At 38.5% G+C, this 24846-nt stretch overlaps 1 protein-coding gene across 2 annotated transcripts in view; it reads left to right on the forward strand.

Moving 5' to 3' along the window:
• Window positions 1-3785: 3785 nt before the first annotated feature.
• The window catches only part of LUZP2 (leucine zipper protein 2), a 467078-nt gene continuing 446017 nt past the window's right edge, over window positions 3786-24846 (forward strand). The window contains exon 1 of one of the 2 annotated variants that reach the window (XM_032413845.1): window positions 3786-4248. In XM_032413845.1, coding sequence (XP_032269736.1) covers window positions 4187-4248 — 62 coding nt within the window. In that variant the 5' untranslated portion in view covers window positions 3786-4186. The remainder of the gene's footprint in view (window positions 4249-24846) is intronic. The other variant, XM_032413846.1, reaches the window with a different exon arrangement.

The raw sequence follows: 24846 nt of genomic DNA on the forward strand, positions 1-24846 counted from the left end.
TGAAAACTAAGCAAATGACACCATCAAGAAAGTGAAAAGATAACCCATGGATTGGGATAAAACATTTGTAAATCAGATATCTAATAAAGGAATTGTATCCAGAATGTATAAAGAACACTTAAAATTCAGAAATCACAAATACCTCAATTAAAATGGGCAAAGAATTTGAATAAACAAATCTCCCGGAATTGTACATGAATGGCCAATAGGCACATGAAAAATGTGTTCAATATGATTAATCATCAGATAAATACAAATCCAAACCACAATGAGATACCTCTTTATATCCCCAACAAAGGCTATAATAATAAACTGAAAACACCAAGTGTTGGCAAGGCTATACAAAATTAACATATCCATGTATTGCTGGTAGGAATGAACAATGATGTAGCTATTTTGGGAAAGTTTGGCGGTTTCTCAAAAAAATTAAACAGTTATCATATAATCCAGTAATTCCTCTCCTTGGTATATACCCAGGGGAACTGGAAACAGATGTTCACATGGGAACTTTCATGTGAATGTTCATAGCAGCGTTATGTAAATAGCCAAAACATGGAAACAATCCTAATGATGAATGGATAAACACAATGCGGCACATTCCTACAATGGAACATTATTCAGCAATTAAAAGGAATGAAGTACTGATACATGCTATAACATGGATAAACCTTGAAACAGGAAAGAAACCAGTCACATAAGACCACGTATACTAGGATTCAATTTATATGAAATGCCAAGAATTAGGCACATCTGTAGAGACCGTAATTAGATTTCAAGGGTTGGGAGAAAAAGAAAAAGCAGGGGAATAGTGAGTGACTAGTGGGTATGGAGTTTCTTTTGGAGAGATGAAAATGTTCTGGAGTTAGATAATGGTGATTTCATAACCTTGTTGAGTATATTTAAAAAAAACTGAATTATACACTTTAAAATAGTGGTGTTGGGGCACCTGGGTGGCTCAGTCATTAAGCATCTGCCTTTGGCTCGGGTTGTGATCTCAGGGTCCTGGGATTGAGCCCCGCATCGGGCTCCCTGCTCCGTGGGAAGCCTGCTTCTCCCTCTCCCACTCCCCCTGCTTGTGTTCCCTCTCTCGCTGTGCCTCTCTCTGTCATATAAATAAATAAAATCTTTAAAAAAAAAAAATAGTGGTGTTTTTGGTACCTCAATGCTGTTTAAAAAGTAGTTTCTATATCTCCCAATCCCAGCATTTTATGGAGACTAGCCTCTCACTGTAAGTGCATCGACTTTAGTGATGTCCTTTATCCAGACTTGGGTATAGTTATTGCAAACAACTTCTGCTGAGCTGTGTTGGGATTCAGCATAGGACAAGTGGTTTCAGCTTAAGTGAAACTGCCGTCTGCACTGTTGCATCTTTAAAATTCATACACCAATTCTCTGAAGCCGTAAAATCAATTCTGGATTTGAGTTTTCCTGTGACAGTGTGGACAGAGTGTCATGGGTGATGGAGACTTACGGTCTTCTAATTCCCCAAGAAGAAACAACGTCTGCTGAGCGGCAGATCTATACTTGAAATCAGAATATAATACCTCAGTCCTCTAAATCTGCAGGAGTTTCCGAAATCTCACTTAGGATCACCTTCCAAATGGGCTTCCCTGTTGCTTGCATGCCCTTCTAAGTTCGATGTCTTTTTTCCTGCTTGCAGAAAATGCACAGAGGCCAACAAACCTTGCGGTTCTTTATCGGTATCCAATACAGGGGCATAGGTTAACTGTGAGACACAGTCTAAACAAAGTTCATTGTGATACTCTTCTTTCTTGGCTGACCATCTATAGTTGTCTATTCTTTTATGTTGTACAGCTAATAAAAAGTAATACAATTTAGGTTGGAGAATGTTTCTTCTTACATAGGTGTCTTAAAAAAATTTTCCCTCAAAAGAAATATTGTGAAGTGATACAGACTGAATTTGAATGTTATCCACTATATAAGTAACAGGTGACCTTGAGCAAGTTACTTAACCACTCTGAATCTATCACCTCAACTGCAAAAGAAGAGGATAATAGAAACCACTAGTACATTTGGTTCCTATAATTAAGACCACAAGATAATGAACGCATACTTGTTATGTAAACGAATATGTGTTATACAAGTATGAGTGTTATTTCCTAGTATATGTATTTTTTTTATTACCAAGTAGTCATATGTTTTTGTTGAGTATGTAACTCAAATGATCACCTTCCAAACTGAGCAGGAAATCTATTGTTAAATAATTTTGACAGGAACAAACTGAAATACCTATTTTCCTTTGGAGTCAGAGTTCTGTTTTAGCAGAGTGTAGTGCAATTTTTCTTTGTAAATGACATGTAATTCACATGCGAGTTCATTTTAATATATGCCTAGTTCTATCTATTGTGGATCCTATTGTCCAAGGGGCTGGTATCCAGTTTGCAAAAGTTATTACTCCTCTGTTTTAGTAGTCTGGGGTTTGAAAGCAATATCTGTTTTGTATAAATGTCTTAAACTTCAGTCCCATTAAAAGCAAAAACAAGAACAAATCAGTACATTAGATGATTAATTCTTTAAACGTGTATCCTTTTTAAAATAAAGCTTTATAACAAATATTTTTCCTAAAAATCATGTTTCAAAAGTTAGATTAAAAAAGATGTTTCATCTACATTTTACTGTAAGTGTCTTGCCCCTGAAAAAATGGAATGTGAGCTGAACCCTCTGGATAGGAATTCCTGTTGACCACCTGACCTTTGCCCCTCGGGGTCTTTGGTACACTTCAGCCTTTACTGAACATCAGCTTTGTGTTAGTCACTGGACTTACTTGCACTAGGTGTAATGTTCCAGGCAACGGTAGGGTTTGCTTAAGATTTAAAAGAATCAAGTTCTTTTTTTTTTTTAAATCCAGCCTAAATTTTCATGGTCTTCAGTTACTTCATTTCTGTAATAGGGACAACATTAATTTATATCTGTCTGGGATGACTCTGGTGAGGATCAATCTAATAATGTATGAAAACGTACCTTATAACATTTAACCAAGAAATACTGCTGGAAGATCAAAAATAAACCATGTTGTAAGGACCCTAGGATTGAACATCTCAGTAAGCGAAGTTGGCTGTTTTCCAGACTTGCTTTTACAAAAATACTACTTTGTATTAGAGTTTTTATTTTACTAATTTTTCAGAAATAAAGCTTAATACCAGATGTTTATTATAGAAAATTTGAAAAATATAGAAAACAAAATGACAGTCTTTTGCCCCCGGATACCACCACTCTGAGTGAATTACTGTTAGCATTTTGATGAATACCTAGTTATGTCTCCTCACTTGAAGGGAAGGACTCCTTCAGGTGAGTGCAGTTGGGCCACCAGCTCCAACCCCACTGCCCGCTGCTGGTACTAGGGGACAGATTGAAATTGAAGGAAGATCAGAAATCTTCAAAACCCAGAAGCAGCAGACGTCTTAACTTATGTCCCGAAACCTGTTTATATTCCACGTTTCCGGGCTAAGAAGCTTGCAGTGCAGCGTTATGGGCTCAGGGTCCGTTTCTGGACACTGCTCACTCCTGCTTTTCTAACATCTGCCTCAGGCTAATCATTATGCATTTCTAATTAGAATATTTTAAACACTCTCTAGAGCGACATTTTTCCAAACACTGTAATCAGGTGAGGGACACCTGCCTGCGACTCTGAGCGTCTGAGAGTCTTCCCAGTGAATTCTGTCTCACATTCTGCCGAGTACTCAGGCTCAATTACTGAAGATTAGATTTCTCTCTTCGCCCCCCACCCCCGCCCCGCCCTTCCCCTCCCCTTCCTCCCTCTCCCCAGCCTCCAGAGAAGGAGAATGAATGATCAGCCCCAAGACGGTGTGCAGCCCGGTGAGCGCAGCCTGTAGACCCGAGCGCGGGGCCCTCGCCGGGCCCCCCTCCCTCTGCCCGCGCCGCCTCCAGCGCGAGTGACAACGCGCCCTCCAGGCTCGGGAGCAGCGGCGTGCCGAACAATCCCGGGCAGGGCTCGCCTCGCTGGTGACATCACTGCCGAAGATACTCCCCGCTCTCAGTGCCTGCCTTCGCGAGGCGTCCGTCCGTTTGTCGGTTTCCTTCCGTCCGCTGCTGGAGACGGCTCTTCGCCGGCCGGGGACAGAGCCGGGCGCCGCGGAGCGACAGGACCCGGAGGAGGAGGGAGAGCAAAGGCAGCGAGGGAAGGAGGACCCCGGCAGGCGACAGCATGAAATTCAGCCCAGCGCACTACTTGCTGCCTCTCCTGCCAGCGCTGGTCCTCAGCACCAGGTGAGTCCGGGAGCGGGAGTGACCCGAGCCGAGGGGCGCTGCCCGTGTCAGGTTGGTCCTACTGCAAGTCACCTGTGGGGGCCAAGGACAGACACTTCAGCTCTTTGCATCTCCCGCCTAAGTTAAAGGGTACCTCTGTGTTTTGGGCTCTGAAATCCTTCCGGGAGAGTAGAGCCCTTTTCTAGTTATCCTAGCCCTTAGAGAAAGTCTCAGTGTTCCTACCAGTGAGGGGACTAAGCGCTTCCCCCTTCAAAGAAAACATGTTTTTCTCCAGCCCTAGTAGGAGCACAGATAACAGGCAGTGACAGACCAAAATAAAGGAAATGGAGAGGCAAGGAGGGAATTGTCACCAGGCCATGTCTTTACATTAGAGGCTGTCATAATAGCCACAGAGCTTACCTCCTCTAAGTGTGTCTGATTTTAAGGTACCGGAACCAGAGAAAAATGATTAATCATGGAAGATGGTAAGCTTTGCACAAAAGTTCCTGGACTTGTGAAATGGCCTGTTTTAAGGTCTTGAGTAGGCTTAGTGGTAGGCATTTTCATTTGGCTGTCTTGTGAACAGGTCTAATTAAAGAACACACAAGGCGATGAAAAGTTAGAAGACACTCTCAGAGTGCTGATGCAGAGACCCTAATCAGAAACAATTAACTACTGTACTCCGTCACTGGCCACAGATGGGACTTTAAGCCCCAGTACAGAGAAGCTATTTTTAGTGGAGGTTTAAAATGCAGTGGTTGAAAAGAGTTTTGTGACTCCCCACTGTTGATCAAGTCCCAAAGTTGGTGATGGGTTTGCATTCTTCGTCCTCAAGAGAAGCACAAAGGTGGTCTGTTTCATTGCCCAGGACTGAGCCTTTATTCTGTATGCCCTTAACATCATACTGGCAGCAACCTCTTTCCCTTGGCTACTATGAAATAAAATAACCCTCACAGCATGAGGATCGTTTCAAATCTCTGTGAATGGAAACATTATCTGATTGTGCATCTGATGGAAAATGAAGAGGGGAAACAGGGTTATATCAAATTCTGAAATTAAGAATGAGGAAAACTCATTATCTGTAAAAATGAGGCAGTAAAATTCTTGATTCCATTCCTAATCTATACATCCTCTTTCAGACTCTTCTAACCAGACTTTCCTTTTAGAGTGAGGACTGTTTGATTTAGCCCTAATCGTTCATAAACTTAGTCTTTCCTTGCAGACAAAGCCCAGGTGACTTTCCCAGATTAAAATGGAATATGAGTTATATATATTTTTTTATTTTTTCTAAGGGTTGCTTGTCACTTCAATTCACAAAATGCAGATGGTTTTAAAATCACTTTGCTTCCCAGTATTTTACTAACTTGCTCCAATTACAGAACCCACTTTAATATTTATGGTTAACTCTAAATGACTCAGTGCAAATTGTACATCAGTCATCTTTTTTAAGTGTCTTGCCACTTACTCTGAACTCTTGTTGTAGTTTAATAATTGTAATTTCTAGAAAAAGGAAATTCTCAAAAGTTTGGACACTTAAGTAGGTGCCTGTCATCATATGCACAAAATAATAAATACTTAAACAATAGAAACCCAGCCCACGATGATTTTTAAAGACAGTGAAAATCTCTAGTGTTCCCAAAGTGCATTTGCTTTTTAAGGATGCTATAATTTAAGTGACTCAGGAAGCTGTATACTCTCTAGCTTTTAAAGTTTTAGTATTGGTTACATAATACAAAGAGCCATCATCTTTCCTTTTATGGAAGTGTTAATTTTTATTAGGATAAAATTTTTAAATAGCCAACACATTTATTACAACAAAAATTAGAATTACTCATTCCTAGTTCACTTTAGATATGAAACTTCTGCAGTATCGTTTGTATGTAAAAACTTACGTCAGGTCTTTAAATTTTTCTTCTTGCAACTCAACAGAAAGAGCATGTTGGGCTTAAAAAAGTGAAACTTTTCATAATCATTGCCCTGTCTTGTTGTGATTACTCTGTAGCCATTTATTTTACTGGATATCCAGATTACCTTGTGACAGCAGATTTGACAATGCATATGCTACTACCGAATATGTCATTTTGCAAGCAGAGATTGTATTTTAATGGTTTCTAACAGAAGGCCATTCTCTTTGTGATAGTTAAGATTTCTTATAGGCATATGGTTCATGTGCAGGCTAGAACCTCAACTAAACAGGTTTGTAAGAACAGTTGCATTAGTAGAGGTGAGTTTATTGTCCTGCTGAGAAAAAACTATAGCTCAGCCATGAGCACCTGTGACAGTGGATTTTTCTAGCCAAAGACTTTTTGTTAGTTTCTTAGTCAGTGCTCTTGTGTGTGAAGCAAGTGGCATTTCACATGCTTATATCATGTTGAAAGCATTAGCATTAGCAAAGCATTAGCAAAGATTTTCTTATAGACTTTGGATGGTATCACTTTTATTGTCAAGTTCTTTTCAAAGTGTTAAGAATGTGGATCTGAGGCTCTTAATGCAAAAAAAAATATATATATATTTGTTTCAACATCCCTTTCTCTGGGCATAGCTCTTTAATACCAGATTATTATCTTTCCAAGAGGCCTAAAGTTTAGTTTTGTTTTATAGTAAAAATGTGTTCACTAAGGCACATGCTGCAATTAGAGAAAGATTGTTACTGTATAATAGTTTTTTATCCACAGGGATGAAAACCGTAAAACAGTTTTGCCTTTTAAATATGAATTTTTTGGATAGCTTTCAGTTTTCGTTTGCTCTTCGTCTTCACATTTCTGTAACAACTTTAGATGCTGAAGCCCAAAAATTCCATAATTTTCACCATCGTGAATGACTTTGATGCCCCTCAATCAGAGTTACTTTGTCTTGAAAAAAAGTTAAATGTTCACCATCAACAATAACCAAGAATTGTTTTACTGGTAAACCCCATGGAGTTAAAAAAGAGCTGTTTAATTTTCTGGATATTGTCCCTCCTGTTTAGAAAGTACATACAAATTCAAAACATCAAGTTAATGTTATGAATTATGAAGCTAATGCAGAAACCCATTTAACCTGTGCACAAATAAATGTGGTCAAAGAAAGCAAACATATGTTGGCTTAATAGCTTTAGAGTAGAATGACTATACTTTTTTAAAGAGCTTCCTTATGTAGAAGTATTAAATTGCTGTTTCAAGGCAGCCAGCAATTCACTTCAGAAAGAAGTAGTATAGGTATTGAAAGGAATAGTAGGGTGAAAAAATCTTTAGAAGTTCTTGGTGAAAAGGGACCCATGGAGTGCTGGAGAAGGCTTGTGCTTTAGTCTGCTGAACCTCAGTTCCTTTATGCTGTGATTCTGCTCTTGATGCCTTTGGTTTATTGAGTTTTAAATGACTTAATGGGAAGAGAAACATGGCAGGGGAGGAGTGAAGGTCTACTGACTTCTGGTGGTTTTCCATCAAGCAAGGACTTTAAGCAGATGGTAGGCTTATAGTCCTCCCCATAGGAGTCACCTTAGAGGTCTCTCCTGGGCCCTCTGATCAACAGTCATACCACATGTTTACTTTGGAATCTATTTTTAGATGATATTATATATTGAAGATGCTCTAGGCTCTTATTTGCTCTGTGCCTTAAACTAACCTCAGAATTAAATTGATTTATAGGATAAAGTAAAGACTAGAATCACAATAAAAACACAATAAGCACCTTTTTTTAAAAAATTAAGCAAATAAATTTGATGTAGGAAGCAGTCTTCCTTAACAACCCCCCCCCCCCCCCCCCCGCCGTTGATATGAGGTAATTGTGGATTTGTTTTCCCAAGCCCTACACAGAGTGACTCTTGCCACACACACTTTTATATGGCCCTATGTACATTCCTTTGACATAAGAATTGCACTCTTCTGTGTAATCAAGTTAGAGACAGGTCTTTTCTTGGCTAAGAAGATATTAACAAGCAAATTTTTGACTTTTCGAATTTCAATTCTGGACCTTAGTTGCCTATTTCCAATAGCAATTTTTAAAATGACTTATTTGGGGATTATCTTTGTGGATTAAATTCCCCTCATGACTAATAAGAGACCCCTCAAACATTTATGATTTGATCACAACTATCCCACACCAAACTCCATGTATTGGAAGGAGGAATTCGACCTACCCGCCAGGAAGCAAAAATCACTGAAACCACTGAGGGGTATGTGATTGTAACGATACAGTGTTTTCTCAAGAGTGTCACGAGAGCACTTGTGTGTGGTACGTGTGCTTGAGAGCCTGTTGTTGAGTGATTTCTAAAGGAAATCCCCTTAATAAATAGAGCTAAATCATTTAACCTGATTAAACAGATGTTTAATATTAAGTTTTCTTCTCCAGAAAAGAAAAAAAAATCCACTTGAACTTCATAACCTTTAGAAGTTGTCCGAGATGTCTTCATTATCACACATGAGAAGTGTGCCCGCAGTGTGGCATCAGGACAGTAAGATACCAGTCACAGAGGCATGTCCTCATAGTCTAGTCATGTACAGAAATAGTGTTAAGGCAAAATTGGGTAAAACAGCAACAAACAGTTTAAAGTTCTAGATATGGATAGAGAAAACAGTGACTAGTGCCATTGAAGAAGTATCAGGAGTAACTTCCACTTTCAAGGACAGTGAGAGAAGGAATATTTTGTAATAAACTTTAACATCCTGCAGCACTTGCTAACCTAACATGTGATGTTAGGTAAATTGCTTATCCTATCCAGTTTTCCCATGAAGAAAATAGGACTACTTGTAGAAACTACCTGAGAGGTAAGGACTGAATGAGTTTATTTAGGAAAGGAGTTTGCATACTTCTTGGGACATAAGAAGTGATCCACCAGGGCTTAGCCTGTGCAGTTACTTTGATTATTATGTTCACAAAATGTTTGTATCTGTGATTGATCAGGACATAGCAAAATAAATGAAAAATTGGATACAAGTCAGTTGAGTGACAGAAAATTAACAAGAATTACGGTCCTCATCCAAAAGAAAGAAAATATTGGCAAAGAAGAGAGGAAGCAATAGAAGTAAAGAGGGTTATCTTGTTACTAGGCTGGTTCTTTCAAACGTGTTTTGGTGGCAAAGTGCCTGGGTGATGCTGCGCACTTTGGCCAACACCATGAAAAACTGCGTTATCATATAGAATATGATTTAGCACAGAAGTGCATATTTAGCTACTTGTATATCTATTTAAAATTTAATTGTATATGTAGCACATAAAAATAACAAATCAAAGCCACGAGCACAGGTGTCAATAAAAGGATGCTTTGAAACTGCATAAGCAGGATTGATATAAAAGTTTCTACAATTTTACTTTCTACTTGTCAATTGATTTCCTAATCTGTTAACAATCTGTGAAATACATTTTCTTTTCATTTTTCTAAATACATAACACGGATTTTTGTCTACTGTTGAGAACAGTTTGAAAACCAGTGATATAGAGGAAACTTGACTATGTGTGAAGAATCATCACATGAAAGGGTTATCCCTAAGCTAATTTTGAAAATGACCTTAACGATCATCTAGTTTTAATTAGTTTGCACGTATTTTATCATAAACTTTTTGTAGTTTTGCCATAAATCATGGCAATCATTAAATGAAAATCATTAAATGAAAATATTTTTTTGCCATAGATTATTGTGTGTGTGTGTGAACGGGTGTTGATGTCTGTTAATCTAGTGAATCATAGAAAAGGGTATGATTTGCTGCTATGGGGAGATAGAGAGCGTAGATAATGGTTAGTCTGCATCGAAGAAAGGACATGTTTACTGGGGCATCTACGAACTTTGCTTCATAATTATAGGAGGTAAAAAAAATCAAAATAAACCATCACGTTCAAATACAAGCTGAAGGTCAACCAAGTAGACAGTGTGCTCTGAGAATGCTTTCATAAACACTAGGAATCATCGTTATACCGTAGGTAGTGATTTCATTGCAATTATATCTTGACTTGTTTGGTGTTGCTTTCAAGTGTTTTAATCTCTTTGTATGTACTTTAAAGAGTTTGTTATTGGGAAGCATATTGTGAATATAAGGTTGCATTCTCGTCTAAAGACCTTCATTTTAGAGATGAGAAAAGTGAGGTCCAAAGTGACAGACTCTCATCTAAGGCCACATAGGAAAACCAGAACAAGGACTTAGAATTTTCCCCAATATTCTTTCTGTTCTATCATGTGACTGCTTTCCATGACATAGTTCTTCTGTAATCAAGCCATCTTTGTATAGTTGGTCCCTACAATATATTCAGAATTTTTCCAGTTATCATGGAGTAAGAAGTAGTTCTAAAACATTCTCTGAGCACATATACTCATGATAGAACAACAGGCTACCGTCAAAGGAAATCACAGCAATGCAGATTTGAACACCATTTATTTGTTTATGTTCAGTTGTTTTTTGAAGAGTGAGCTGGCTTAAAAAGAGATTCTAGGTCATTTTCAAAACCCAAAGCAGTCATTAATGAGTTCTCACCTTTGCACACAATTTACCTCTCAAGCAGTATACCTCTAATGATCCTGTTGATTTTTCAGTTCTGTTGTGAAGGTGATATTGTTGGTGCCCTTGGGATCTTTTCATTGAAACTATTTCCTACAAATGGAGTTCCTAGCTAGGCATTTGCTTTTATATTCCTCTCCTGTTAAATCTATGTTGTAATTCTGTGGTATTGCTCAATGGGAAACACACTCAACTATCTTACAAAGATGAGTTCCTAAATATGTTCACATTGAACTTTGTGGTGAACATACATTTTGTTTGGTTTATGTGTCTCTACATTTTCATCATGGCCAATGAGCAACTTATATAGGGTTATATATATTTTAGGGTCTGTTGGTCACAGATTTTATCCTGCATGTACATATTACAAGCTCTTTTTCATTGGATAGGTTTCTTAACCATCCAGACTTTAATTACTCATCTGTAAAATGGAAAATAATGTCCATCTTTTAGGGTTATTAGGATTAAAGAAAATGTGCTTAAGTGCACATAGCTGTACTTCACAGTCTTTAAGAGATCCTAAGACATGTCAGCTATTACTATAGTTAGAGAGTACAATTTAGTGTGTTAATTTTATATCGGATATCTCAAGCAACCAACATTTAATGATTTTATTGAAAATCAAAATTCCTTAAGTGAGTTGATTCTGATAAGATTTTGCTGGGGGTAGGGAGGGAGGGAATTGAGCCCAGTGATTGATCCTTGGGGGACAAATGGAAACTAAAACATGCAACAACTTGCCATCTTCCAAAATAGTCCCTGCAGCTGAGCTAAGGTATTGGTAGCAGCTATTGCAGATTCTGGACCAGCTTCATCTCATGTCCTTACAGAGGATGTGACTTCCTCCTGCCTATCCTCCAGAGGATTATTAGGGTTTCTGATTTCCTGTCCTTCAAACTAATATTCAGAACACTTTGAGCAGAAGCATGTACTGAGCAGGGTTTACAGGAAGTATTTGCCCTGTCATATGGGTTAAATTCAAAGAATATGAACTCAGACTTTGGATTAGCCTCACTAGCTACATGACTTCATGTCAATTAACAACTCGTAGCCACACTTTCCTCATCAATAAAAAAAAAAAGTGATAACAATGCTTCTCTGATTTAAGATTATTTAATAAGCTAATGTGTAAAAAGAAGAGTGTCTGGAACAGAGAAATTCAACTCAATATATTTCCATTCTTATCTGACTGAAAGGGATTAGAGCAATTTTACCCTACCATAGTGTACTTTGATTTCAGAAAGTGCTGTCTTCTTTTTTTTTTAAAGATATTATTTATTTATTTATTTGACAGAGAGATAGAGAGCACAAGTAGGCAGAGTGGCAGGCAGAGGGAAAGGGAGAAGCAGGCTCTCTGCTGAGAAGGGAGCCCGATGCGAGGCTCGATCCCAGGACCCTGGGATCATGACCTGAGCCGAAGGCAGCCCCCTAACCAACTGAGCCACCCAGGCACCCCGAAAGTGCTGTCTTTCATCAACATACATCTCATGCTGGTGTGGGTAAGACAGAAGTATTGGTGAAGAGATTTTGGAGCTCAGTCCCATCTTCGCTTATCACAGATGATAAAACTGAATGGAGACTGTATATTTCCCTTCTAAATTCATGCAGATAATTTGAGACTAAAGTAAAAGCCAATTCTGGGACATCCTAACCCATCCCAGTTAGCAGCAATGTTTAAACACCTGCAACTTCCTCAAGAAAAAATAAAGGAAACCGGTATGGCCTCACCTAGCTTCTGTTTTGGGTCTGAAGGCTCTAAATTATGTGGCTAATAGTTAAACATTAAATATAGTTATTAAAATTATATTACCATAATATGTTAATACCTTTTAAGTAAGTTCATTTTTCAAGTTTATCTGAAGATGAGAGAAGCAAGGAGGTCTATCTTAAACTAGGACAGCATAACAGCCACAAGCCTTTTTGACGAATTGAGAGTTCTGGACTCTAATCATTCAGTGTTCTCACATGGGGTAAGGTTGGTCATGACCTCCACAGAATGGTGAAGAAGGGGCTAGAATGGCAAAGGGAAACGAGAAACCTAACACGCTAGGTCTCTGAATGGTGTATGCATGGACAGGGATGGTGCCAGTGGAAAGTCCCAGATTACTAGACTTTGTTTTCATTGGTTTTTTGTTGTTGTTGTTATTTTGTTTTTAAAATTCTCTTTTCTAATGCTTGCAGTCATTCATTGGCTGTCTTTGCAGTAAACTAAGCCATTCGCATTGGGCAGGAAGAGGGGGGGGGGGGGGGGGGGGAGACTGAATTATAAAAGAAACAAGACAATGCATGAAAAATTGAAGTGACATGTTGGCAAGAAGCAGATACGGTTGAAGAAGCTTTATATTGTTGAGAGCAGGTAGCTTTTTCCTTCAGATGCCACAAAGTGAAATGTGAGCTCATTCTACAAATAAGTTCATATGAAAATGGGGAAGACTTTTCTTTTTCTGACACTACAGTTTAGAAAAATATTGAAAGGTATCAAATCCCTTGGTGTGTTGTATGTATCTTTCTTCCAGTTGGTCCTTTGATACAACATGTAAGTTACAGATTCAGCCAATATTTTTGAGGACTAATTAATTACCTGACAGTGTGCTAGATGCTTGCTTTCTGTTAACTTAACTCTTCCTTGCAACCTGTTTTACTTAAACACCTTTACCATGAGGGAGACTGAGTTTCGGACTCATTAAATGATTAGCCTACATTCTCCCAGCTAGAATGTGGTTACATTTGAACCCCTTTATTCTGAGAATTGCTTTATGAATGACTCTATAGCACTGGCCATAGGATTTAATTTCTAAATAAATACACGAAGAAGAAAAATAATGTATGATACAAATAAGAATGCCAAAACTAAACCATGTTGACAAATAACTGTTTACATGAGGTGGGACAGGCTACATTAAAAATGTTCTTAGAATTACAGTTGAAACTAGTATGTTATATATTAAATCACACCTCAATTAGAAAATATTAAAAATCAAAAGATAAAAATGATCTGCTATTAAAAAATAACTTCTTAAATCAGCCCAAGAAATTCATTGGTTTGATGACTAGCCAAGTTGAAGCCTTTATAATAAATACAAAAGTTTGCCAGCTAATACTCCTTCTATTCCTATGTAGAAAACAGTCTTTAGATCAGTGTTTCTCCAAGTATATTCCTCAGTGTACCTAAATTAGAATGCCCTGGGAAGCTTGTAAAAAGGCAACTTCCTGACCCCTGCCCTTAGACTTGCTAGATTAGATTCCCTGAGGAAGTGGCCAAGTAATTTTCATTTTAACCTGGACCTCAGGTGCTTCCAAAGCACAGGAAAGCCTGGAAGCCACTGGTCCAGTATTTGAGAACTATAGAGTCTAGAACACTTGAAATCTTTGGCATTTATTCAACATGCACGTTGCAGTTGAAGTCGGGAGGATGGAAATATGATGATGTTTTGGCAAAAAAATTATGCTTGTTTTTACATGTATATAATTTTTTTTAAAGATTTATTTATTTGATAGAGAGCACAAGCAGGGGGAGCGGCAGGCAGAGGAAGAGGGAGAAGCAGACTCCCCACTGAGCAGGGAGCCCGATATGGGACTCGATCCCAGGACTCTGGGATCATGACCTGAGCTGAAAGAAGACACTTAACAGACTGAGACCCCCAGGTGACCCCTACATGTATATAAATTTAATAACTAAGTATCTTCTCATATACCAGGTTGCATTTATCAGTCAAGTTACATGAGAATAAATCCCTGCCTCATTTAAAAAAAAATTGCAGAGGGCTGCAAAGGGCAGAGAAAATAGTCAAACTAAATGATATAAAACTGTATTACATGGATTTATCAGGGACCACACTCTATTTAGAAAGTTTTGGAGAGTGAGGTGAAATCTTAGAAACTCTGAAAAGAATGAAAACTAACTCTACTTCCTGCCCCACGTTTATCACTTCAAGTTATATGACAAAGATGGGATGAAAACCAAGACCTACATATGAGGCTCTACAAATGCTTATTGTTTTCTACTTGGGGCAGGAAATCAGAGTTTTCAGATGAAGTAGAAGTGATATGAGCCTGGCAAAAAAAAGTTTTGATCACCACTGCCCCCCCCCCCCCCCCCCCCACATCCCACCACCTGCCTTAACAGCACTTGGTTTTGCATGATGTGGAAAAACAATTTTCTGGATTAATTTTCTGGATTAAGCAGAATGTGCAACTATGTTAGCCATATATTGTGTCCGTTCTTTTCTTCTGCAGCTTCAGTTCTGGAAGAACAAAAGAATCAAAAGATGATACGATAATACATAATCACTATATATTATAGAATACTTTAAACCAGGTTAAGCCTCACAATAAATGCGTGGTGTACTTACTGATGTTGCCTTCGGTTTATGTATGTGGAAAATAAGGCACACAGGGGTTAAGACTACCTGACCAAGGCTGTCAACTGGTAAGGGGATTCTAAATTCAAATGCCAAATAGCACGAGAGCCCATGCTCTTAATTACTATGCTATAGCGCCTCCTAGCGTGTGATGTAAGGCCCTGGAATGAGCCTGTGTCAGCTTGGGTCCCTCTCATCTGTGGGTTCTGATTTACATAGTGAGAGAAGGAAAGAAAAATGTCTTCTCAGGTATCCCCTGAGCTCACAACCTGAAGTTCTAACTAAAATAATGTGTATTTTATCTTGTTCTCATTGTGAAAGAAAATAATTGTATTTATGTAATATTGTCTTTATTTGTGGATGTTGTTTTCCAAAGTCAAAACCAATGAACTACAATGTTCTACTGCCCAGCTCCAGAAGGCATCCAGATTTTAACTGTGGGGTTTAGGAACACGTGGTAGAGATCAGACTGACCTAATTGCAGCTCAGCACCTTCTTCTACCTGTGTGATCCTAGGTAGCGCTTTCAACTGCTCAGACTCAATTTTTTTTTTATTATTAAAGATTTTATTTATTTTTCAACAGAGAGACAGCGAGAGAGGGAACACAAGCAGGGGGAGTGGGAGAGGGAGAAGCAGACTTCCCGCTGAGCAGGGAGCCCGATGTGGGACTCGATCCCAGGACCCTGGGATCATGACCCGAGCCGAAGGCAGACGCTTAACGACTGAGCCACCCAGGCGCCCTCAGACTCATAATTTAATTTTTAAAATTTATAACAGTGGTTAAGGTGTTGTGTTTTTGTTTTTTTTTTTTATGTTTAAGAATTGTGCTACACAGTTCTCTGGGGGTAATTTTATTTAATGCTTTTCCATACCTCATGAGGGTATTTTGTAGATTAGAACAGTAAGGATTAAAGAAGTTAACACCTCTAAGGTTACAAGATTACTTAAAGGTAGAGGTGGAATTTGAACCCATGATTTATTAGGCATAAGCCTCAAGGTCAGGATTCTCAGGCAGAAAGTGTTAACACTGGAATTCGTGGTGTCAGGCATTTGGAAAGTAGCTCAGAAACAGCTGTTGAGAACCTAATGCAGACTAGCGTAAAAAAAAGTGACTTGTGTTATATGCATAGGGATGCCCGACCCGGGGGATTCAGTGTGCAGTAGGTTATGCCGCATTTATAAGCAAACCCTCATAACCTCCCCATGTCACAAGTAGTATCACCTTTGGTTTCAAAGATGTGAAAAGCAACAGACTCATCATTTGAACTCAGTCTATCTTGAAGACAGACCTGTCAGATTTTCCTTAGGAAGCTTAAGTGCTGATGGTTTACTGGAACTACACTTCCATTGGTCGTCAGAAGATGGCACTATGAAGTACAAAGTGCGGTACAATCCTATCTCTGTTCTAGATTTAACCCCTTTATAAACTGACATATCTCAAAATTGATATCTTTAAAAAATGGCTTGATTTCACATCAAAATCAAGATGTATGTATGTATGTGCAAGGATAGGTATGTATGTACCTGTATGTATGCATGTGAATAACATGCTTTATCGTATATATAGTACATATTATATATATATAATTTTAATCGTGTAAAACATAGATCTTTTAAAGTTTTCTGAAAATTTATTCTTAAAAATAGTCTTCATTTGGTAGCATGCTTCTGTTAGTTTAGTTCCATTCATCACTGTAGTAATTCCTCTATGTCCACTTTCCTCCTCAAGGAGAATTAGACCTGAAAATTGAAAAATGTACCCATTTCCCTTATATACTCTTTTACTCAAGTGACATTAAAAGGGTTCTCAAGGACAGATTTAAAGGGGAAGTAGGCATCATGTGAGGAAGACATGTCTGACATTTTTATACTTATATTTTTAAAAGATTTTTTAAGTTTATTTGACAGAGAGAGAGAGAGAGAGAGAGCGCGTGAGCATGTGCACAAGCGAGGGGGAGGGGCAGCGGGAGAGGGATAAGCAGGACTCCCTGCTGAGGACACCGGACTCAATCCCAGGACCCTGGGATCATAACCTGAGCTGAAGGCAGACACTGAGCTGACTGAGCCACCCAGGCGTCCCCATTTTTATACCATATAAGTTTTAATTTTCATACATGCTTATACATTTTCACATGACCTGTGCAGCAATTAGTAACAACCCCTTTTTATAAAAATTGGGAGGCCGTTTACTGGTGGTGGTAGGAGACCCAGACCTGAGGCTTTGAGTCCCACTTTTACAGCGCCAGATGGGAGTATCTGGTGAGAGCCTGCTCTCTGGTCACGTGGGTGGTGTCCCTGTGGGGGTGGAGAGCAGTGAGAGAGGGCACACACTCTTGTGACTCTTCTTATAAGGTACTAATCTCCTCATGAGGGCTCCACCTTCATAACCTAATTGCTTCTTAAATCATAATATTTAAGATCTCAATGGGTCTTTCTACCTAGCCCTTCAATTTTATGAATGTATACATTTAGGCTCCTAGATGTCAAGTAACTTACCAAAACAGGTGCAACTACTTAATAGTACACTCAAGACAAAGGGAGAAAAAAAAAAAATAAGGAAGACTTTGCATGTTTTTATTGGCAATCCAGCATCAGTCTTTCATAAAAACTGAGAACTTCATCATGATCTTGAGCTCACCTAATCATTGTAAAACATTCTTTAAAAATTACAAATTAATAATTATAGTGGTTTTTGTTTCAGATGTCTAAAATGTTCTTCAACACAAGTGTAAATGATTTAAAAAAAGAAAAAAAACCTCAGTGACTTCGAGCTCTTGGTTCCTTTCTAACACTTGCTACTAAGTTCAGCATTAGTTTATATATAATAAATAAATCTTGGCTTGTCAAAATGGGTCTTTTACTTTCTGGTGCTAGTATTTTCGCCTGTGTGGCATAGTTTCACTCTCTCTTTTTCTTTTTTTTTTTTTACTTTTTTTAAGATTTTATTTATTTATTTGAGAGAGAGAAAGAGAGAGGGAGAGAGCATGAGCAGGGGGAGCGGCAGAGGGAGAAGCAGGCTCCTCGCTGAGCAAGGAGCCTGATGCGGGACTCGATCCCTGGACCCTGGGATCTTGACCTGAGGCGTCCCTCTCTTTTTCCTTATTATTTTAACAAAATAGATGATGATTTTTATTTTTATTTTTTTGCCACTTGAGAGAGATTAACATGATTTTCTTCCAATTGCTGGAGACAAGCTATCATCGCCATCTTCTTTTAAAAGAATGAAAATTGTATTGGCTGACAACCAAATGACCAAAAATACAAAATAACCAGAAATGGAGCCATGTTTGCCTGCTTTTGAATTCATAAAAGATTTGAATTTATCTGAGCTAAAAAATCTATACACGAAAGAAAATCTATAGAGTCATAAGATGGTTAGTCATAATCCTGTAGTAATCATTGGTAAAGTTTTATTTTTATCATCAGTGTAGTGATAAGAGAAAGAAATGGATGAGACTTGTTTTAAGCCAACAACTATGTCTTAAAGTATTTTCAGGTATTAAGAAAATACAAATTTATCAGTAACCACTTTTAGATCCTGATTCTTTGTGACTATTTAAAGAATTAAAAGTGTACAGAATATTATTTTTTTTAGTATGCTCATGACCTATATAATACAAGACCCATATGGTTTTGTCTGTGGCTCCTTTCTATTCATCATCCCTTGCAGTGACAACTAAGTTGCAGGGCCCAAAGCCTAGGTTGCACCATGGAAGATCAGTGGGTGAATCTCATTAGTAACAAACAAAGGCTAAATTCTGGCAGAAATGTGTGAATTGCTCTTTCCGGAAATCATCAACATTTGTCTACCTGTAACCTTTCAGATGCTGAATATACAGTTTATCCCAAAGAAGTGATGAAAAGGCGATAGGCTAGGAAAATAGGAGTTGCTAGACAGAATGCTAAGTGGAAGATCAAGTAAGAATGGAATTGATTCAGTGTTTTGATGTGTGCAAGTATGGAACATTCTGTAAATACCGTCGGGATTCCCTGGCTGCGTTTTCTAATAAGCACAGTGGTTTGGGGGGATTGAGGGCGGACAGATCTTTGGAAAATAGAATGTTTTAAGGATAAGTAGTGAGCACAGTGCCCATAAAACTGACTCCTGTGATGTGTCACTGGTGTTGAGCTTGAGTTTGTGGAAGAGGAATCTGGATTGATGGGCGAGAAATCCTTCACTGAATACAGAGTATTTCTGTATTGTTTTGTTTTTTCTTCTCCTGGCAATAAAAAGGATATATAAGCCAAACTGGCAGAAAGCGGGAGTAAGTCGTCGGTGATGATGAGTCCCTTATTCCTCATCCGTAGTGAAACAGAGTGTAGTAACATGAGAAGAATGTATTCAGAGTACGTGTGCTTGCCTTATACCTGAGCCACCCTGAACAAATAGTCCCCACTTTTCGGGGGAGCTCAGAAGGTAGCTGGGCGGGGCTGCAGTAAGAATGAGGGAGGCATGCAGTGGTATTGGGGGCAAGCACATAACAAGATCAGGCCCCTGTCTTCCTCCAGCCCAACTCCCCACTGGATGATTAAGAATTTCATTTCGTGGGGGATGGAATGGTATCCTCTTTATAGGGAGCCAGCTGGATTTATGTTGTTTATATAAAGAAAATTATTAATACAATTTTGTGGTTAGGTTTTGAGCATTTTTTGTTTTTCGTTCTCTCAAGGATGAGGAGATGAGGTTATGACAACGCAGCAGTATTACATGACACTAATTACCAGGACCATTTTTTAAAGAATTCTCCCTACTGGTGTTGGAGCAAGCAATGCTGTTGGAATAAGCCCCTCAGATGAAAAACAGCTCCGTTAGAATGCACAGCTCAGAGAAAGCCAAATTCATAAAACCAAGGACTGGAGAGGACAGGCTCAAGCTCATTAGAGATAAACATAAAAGCTGACTTTTCCTATGACTTTGGGTCAGGTGTCCCCAAATGGGGAGTGAATGAACTATTAGTAAGACCAAAAGTTGTAACAACCACTGTCCCTAAGCCTTTTCTGCTGATTTGGGCTCTGAGTGCTTGCAAGTGAAGGATGCTGGGATATCAGTTATTTGCTGTTCCCAAATTTCTGGGCAAAGACTAGAGCCAGGAAGCCAGTCATAATTTTTTAGAAATTCACCCAATTAACCCAGGGCCTCCATTCCAGGGGATGTATGTTCATCCAGAGATTTTTTTTTTTTCTTCCCTGGAGTACGTCATGGAATTACATACTGTGCTCATTAGCCCCGGATGTGTGTGGTAAGAGGATAGAAGTGGATAGTTAATGCTGGAGAGGCCACATCTTCTGTAATTTATTCTCCTTCTTCTGGAGAGGTTTAATTTCCTGAACCCAAGGACACTGAGCTATAAATGACACTTTTGAGAACCAGCAAGAAGAATAATTTGACAACTGGTTGGTTTAATAGCAAAGAAGGATATGCAGATTGGTTCAGTTAATATTTACTAGTTAATATTTACTAAGAAACTGATAAATGCCAGGAAATAATGCGAATTGCTTGGGAGCTCAGATGTGTAAGAAATGGACCCTTTATGGAATGTGGGGGACACCAAATGTCCAAACAGAGGGGTAAAGATTCCTACCTCTGGGGATAGAGAGGAGAGAGCTGTGGAAGGTGTCACAGAAATCAATGTCTTTTTTTGTTGGGGGAGGTTTCAACACTTAGAGGGTTTAGGCAAAAATTTGCTTAGGAAAATAAATTCCAGGAAGAGAACAGCAATGTGTAAAGGCATTAAGGTTAAAATAATTAATAATAATATTCAGACTTCGTAGAGTATAAGCAAAACAGTAAGAAGGGAAAATAGACGGGCAAACCTATCTTCCATACTAAAAAAAAAAAAGTCCCCTTTTTTGTTATATAAATTTGGGTTGAAATTTGTCTCGTAAATGAATCTTAATGTAACTTGAGTAGCCCCAGCAAATTCTATGTTGAGTTTATATATAACTAATGTATTATCACGATCTACAAACACATTTTTACAATTTTCAGATACGACTACGACATTTTACTGGGTTTACAAAGACATGAGACAGATCTGCCTCTCAGCAGGCAGTGCACACATGTGCGTGCGACATCTTCAGCCTTGTGCGACATTGTATAGTAACTGTGCAGTCTTGCCTGTAGAGGGATGGGGAACACTGATCTCTGAGGGTATGGGTGGCCCAAAAAGTCCTCAAAGCTAAGGATTAGAATGCCTCAAGCAGGGGAGACAACATAGGGAGTCCATGTTCTGGGAAGCTGACAGGATATTAATTCAGTTCAGCATCCAACATTCTGGCTGGTAGAAGAAGCGATACAGCGTAATGGAATTTAGAGGCTGTGGAGGATCTTCTTGGTGCCCGGTACAGCGTCTCATCACAAGGAATTCCCCCTTTTACCGGTTGCCGTTTTGGCTGCCAATGGGTAACAAACACTTATCCCCACAAAAATTACCTTGAGCGCAAGGAGATTCTTCTCCCAGCCCTGAGTTTTATTCACCCTGTCATTCAGCAGCACTTTCTCACATTTCTAACGTCCCCTAGTAGGGTTCCTCCCCCTGCCCCTGGCGTTATGTATTTTCTCCCCCATCTCCCCAACTCTCCTGTGTCTATTTTGGCCTCCTCTCACCACTGGGTAGTATGCACCCTCTCTCTAATGAACCCCCTGTCCCCCGTCTCTCACCCCCACAGTTAACAACCATGTGTCTGACTGACATGCAGGTAAAAACAGAATGGCCCCTGCCTCAAGGTACGTGTGTCTCTGTGGTATAATGGTGCTCAGAGCTCTCCTAGGGACCAGGTGAAACTAATCTCCTGCTGGGACCACTTCTGTGCTGAATATTTTTTGTCTTGTTTTCTTTTTTTTTTTAAAGATTTTATTTATTTATTTGACAGAGAGAGAGACAGCGAGAGAGGGAACACAAGCAGGGGGAGTGGGAGAGGGAGAAGCAGGCTCCCTGCTGAGCAGGGAGCCCGATGCGGGGCTCGATCCCAGGGTCCTGGGATCATGACCTGAGCTGAAGGCAGACGCTTAATGACTGAGCCACCCAGGCGCTCCTATTTTAGAAAATTTAAAAAAAATTTTTTTAAATTATTTTAATCCATCAAAATTACCTGCTTACAAAATTTTTTACATCTGTAACTAATGTTGAATGACAAATATAGTAAATGTTGAACATTAGTATTACAAAAACTAGCATAGTGGTTTTGTAGAACATACACATTTTATATTTAAATTTCTTTTTTTTTTTAAGATTTTATTTATTCATTTGACAGAGAGATAGCGAGAGCAGGAACACAAGCGGGGGAGTGGGAGAGAGAGAAGCAGGCCTCCCGCGGAGCAGGGAGCCCGATGCGGGGCTCGATCCCAGGACCCTGGGATCATGACCTGAGCCGAAGGCAGACGCTTAAGGACTGAGCCACCCAGGCGCCCCTTTGTCTTGTTTTCTTTTCACCTTTTGAAAATATGTACTCATCCAGGTAAATCAATGACAAAGAAGGCCTCTCTTAGGCTTTACTTTTAGGAAAACTGACCTGATACTGATTGAGCCATTTGGGTTTTGAATACCAGTCTTTCACATTACCATTAATTTATGAAAATGAATATAAAACCTAAAGCCATTTCCATGGAATGTGAGTAGGTCTTATGGAATATGAAATTCTGTGACCACACAAGGTGGACTAAGCTCTATGATGTAATCCATGCTCAAAAGCTGTGTGTGTTGGTTTTGTTTTGTTTTGTTTTTCTTTTTCCAGGTTTGATAATTTCTTGTTGCTATATATATGTTGTTTTTCTCCTATCATCCTTCCTAACACAAAATGCAGTTTATAAAAATCATGTTTTCTGTGTTCTAAATTGAAATATGTAAATGAAATCTTATTTAAAAAAGGCATTTGCCTATCCAGGCAATTATTATGAAAGGTTAAGAATACTCCCTACTATCTTTTATGTGAGAACTTCAACCTATTTCTTCAATTTCATGTTTTTTTCTTACATATCTAAGCAGTGACTACAAAAAATCAACCATTTCATTGAGGGCGTCAATCACATTGCTTGCATAGGTTTAATTATTTGAGCCAATTTCTACAATTTACTTTCTTAAAAATCCATTTAAGAAGGTTGAGTTTATCAGATGATGTAAAGAAAATTTAATCTTGACTTATTGAAGTATGATTTTTGTTGCTGCTCAAGGTTATTTTCATGTTGTGTCTGAAGAAAGAAAAACCTTTTGTGTGTCTAACAATTATGGTGTATAGAGGTTCTTCTTAATTATATTGAAGTCCTGCCTTTTTATCACTGAGAAAATAATTTTTCTACAATAAAGTAACAATTTCCCTCATCATTTGGTTTTTAAAATGATATATTCCAGGAATTAGTTTTGAAATGTGGGCTACTTAACACTTTCTATCTAGTACGGTTCTACTGACATGGGAAGTAAAATGGATGTGTTGTAGGGAGACGAAATCTTTGAGATGGAGGGACTAAAGGGCCTTTAATTCATCCTACTTTATTAATGAATATTTTTTTAAAAAATAGAGAACAATTAGTACTTATGTGTTAGATATTGCCTCGTTAATCTATTTTTGCCTAATTGAGTTAGTTTATTACATATGATGTATAGATGAGCAGACTAAGGCTCAGATAAGTTAAGAGACTTGCTTCATTTAGTCAGTGGTGGAGCCAGAATTCAAGTCCAGGGTTGGATGTTTGAACTAAAGCCTGGGCTTTTTATCACTTTAGCCAAACCATTAAAGTCCTTTGATTATTTTGAAGAAAAAAAATGATATATGTATTTTCCCCTTACCACATTCTGTATTTACACTTTGGCCTAACACAAAATAAATGACAATCTAGAGGTATATTATCTTTTCTATAAATATTCAGGGAGAAATCAGAATTTATTTAATTTTAGTGTGGGTTTGAACGCCTGTCTTTATCTCTCTTTACCTCTGTCTGTTTTTCCTTCCCATTTTCTCTCTCCTGATCCCTTATCACATTCTGTATTTACACTTTGGCCTAACACAAAATAAATGACAATCTAGAGGTATATTATCTTTTCTATAAATATTCAGGTAGAAATCAGAATTTATTTAATTTTAGTGTGGGTTTGAACGCCTGTCTTCATCTCTCTTTACCTCTGTCCGTTTTTCCTTCCCATTTTCTCTCCTGATGATCAACTCTGGCAAAAGGAGCTTTCGTTCTTCCCCAAACCCAACTAATTTCATTGAGTAAGAATTTGAGTAGGCAAGTAGGTTCTTAGATTTAGGTGTTTAGGATAATTCAGGGGGTATTCTAAGGGACAGAAGATTATAGTTGCAGAAGAAGAGATACTTTACCTCAAGAAAGTGTACGATAGTACGACAGCCTGAGTAAGAGGAGTGTACAGCCCCTTCCTCCTCCTTGAAGCAGGTCTGAGAGAAACTGCTTAAAGTTTTTAAAGGGTACACTTACTGAGTATCCCTAATATAGTTGTGAACTTGTTAAGTTGGTGATTGAAACATCAGAAGATGATAGTGGATCTTAATGCACATTTATTGAGTTGTTCTCTTAGTATTTCCACTGCTTGTTCCTAGCTCAAAGCTAGTTGGTAAACAGAGAATGGCTTCCTAAACTAGTTTGCTCTCAGTCATTTCATCCTCTTTTCTGAAGTCTTGCTTTGTATTTTGACTACAGTTGTTCTTCAGACAATTTAAGGGCTGTTAATAGCACTCCCCAGATGCTCTGGTAACTTTATTCTGAATGAGTCTTGAGTTTTGAAGAGTCTGTTCTTCGTTGAAGAATACAGTCTGCCATCTGGGAGAATCTAAGTAG

The sequence above is a fragment of the Phoca vitulina genome, unplaced genomic scaffold, assembly GCF_004348235.1.
Source record: "Phoca vitulina isolate PV1807 unplaced genomic scaffold, GSC_HSeal_1.0 scaffold16, whole genome shotgun sequence".
NCBI classification, from domain to species: domain Eukaryota; kingdom Metazoa; phylum Chordata; class Mammalia; order Carnivora; family Phocidae; genus Phoca; species Phoca vitulina.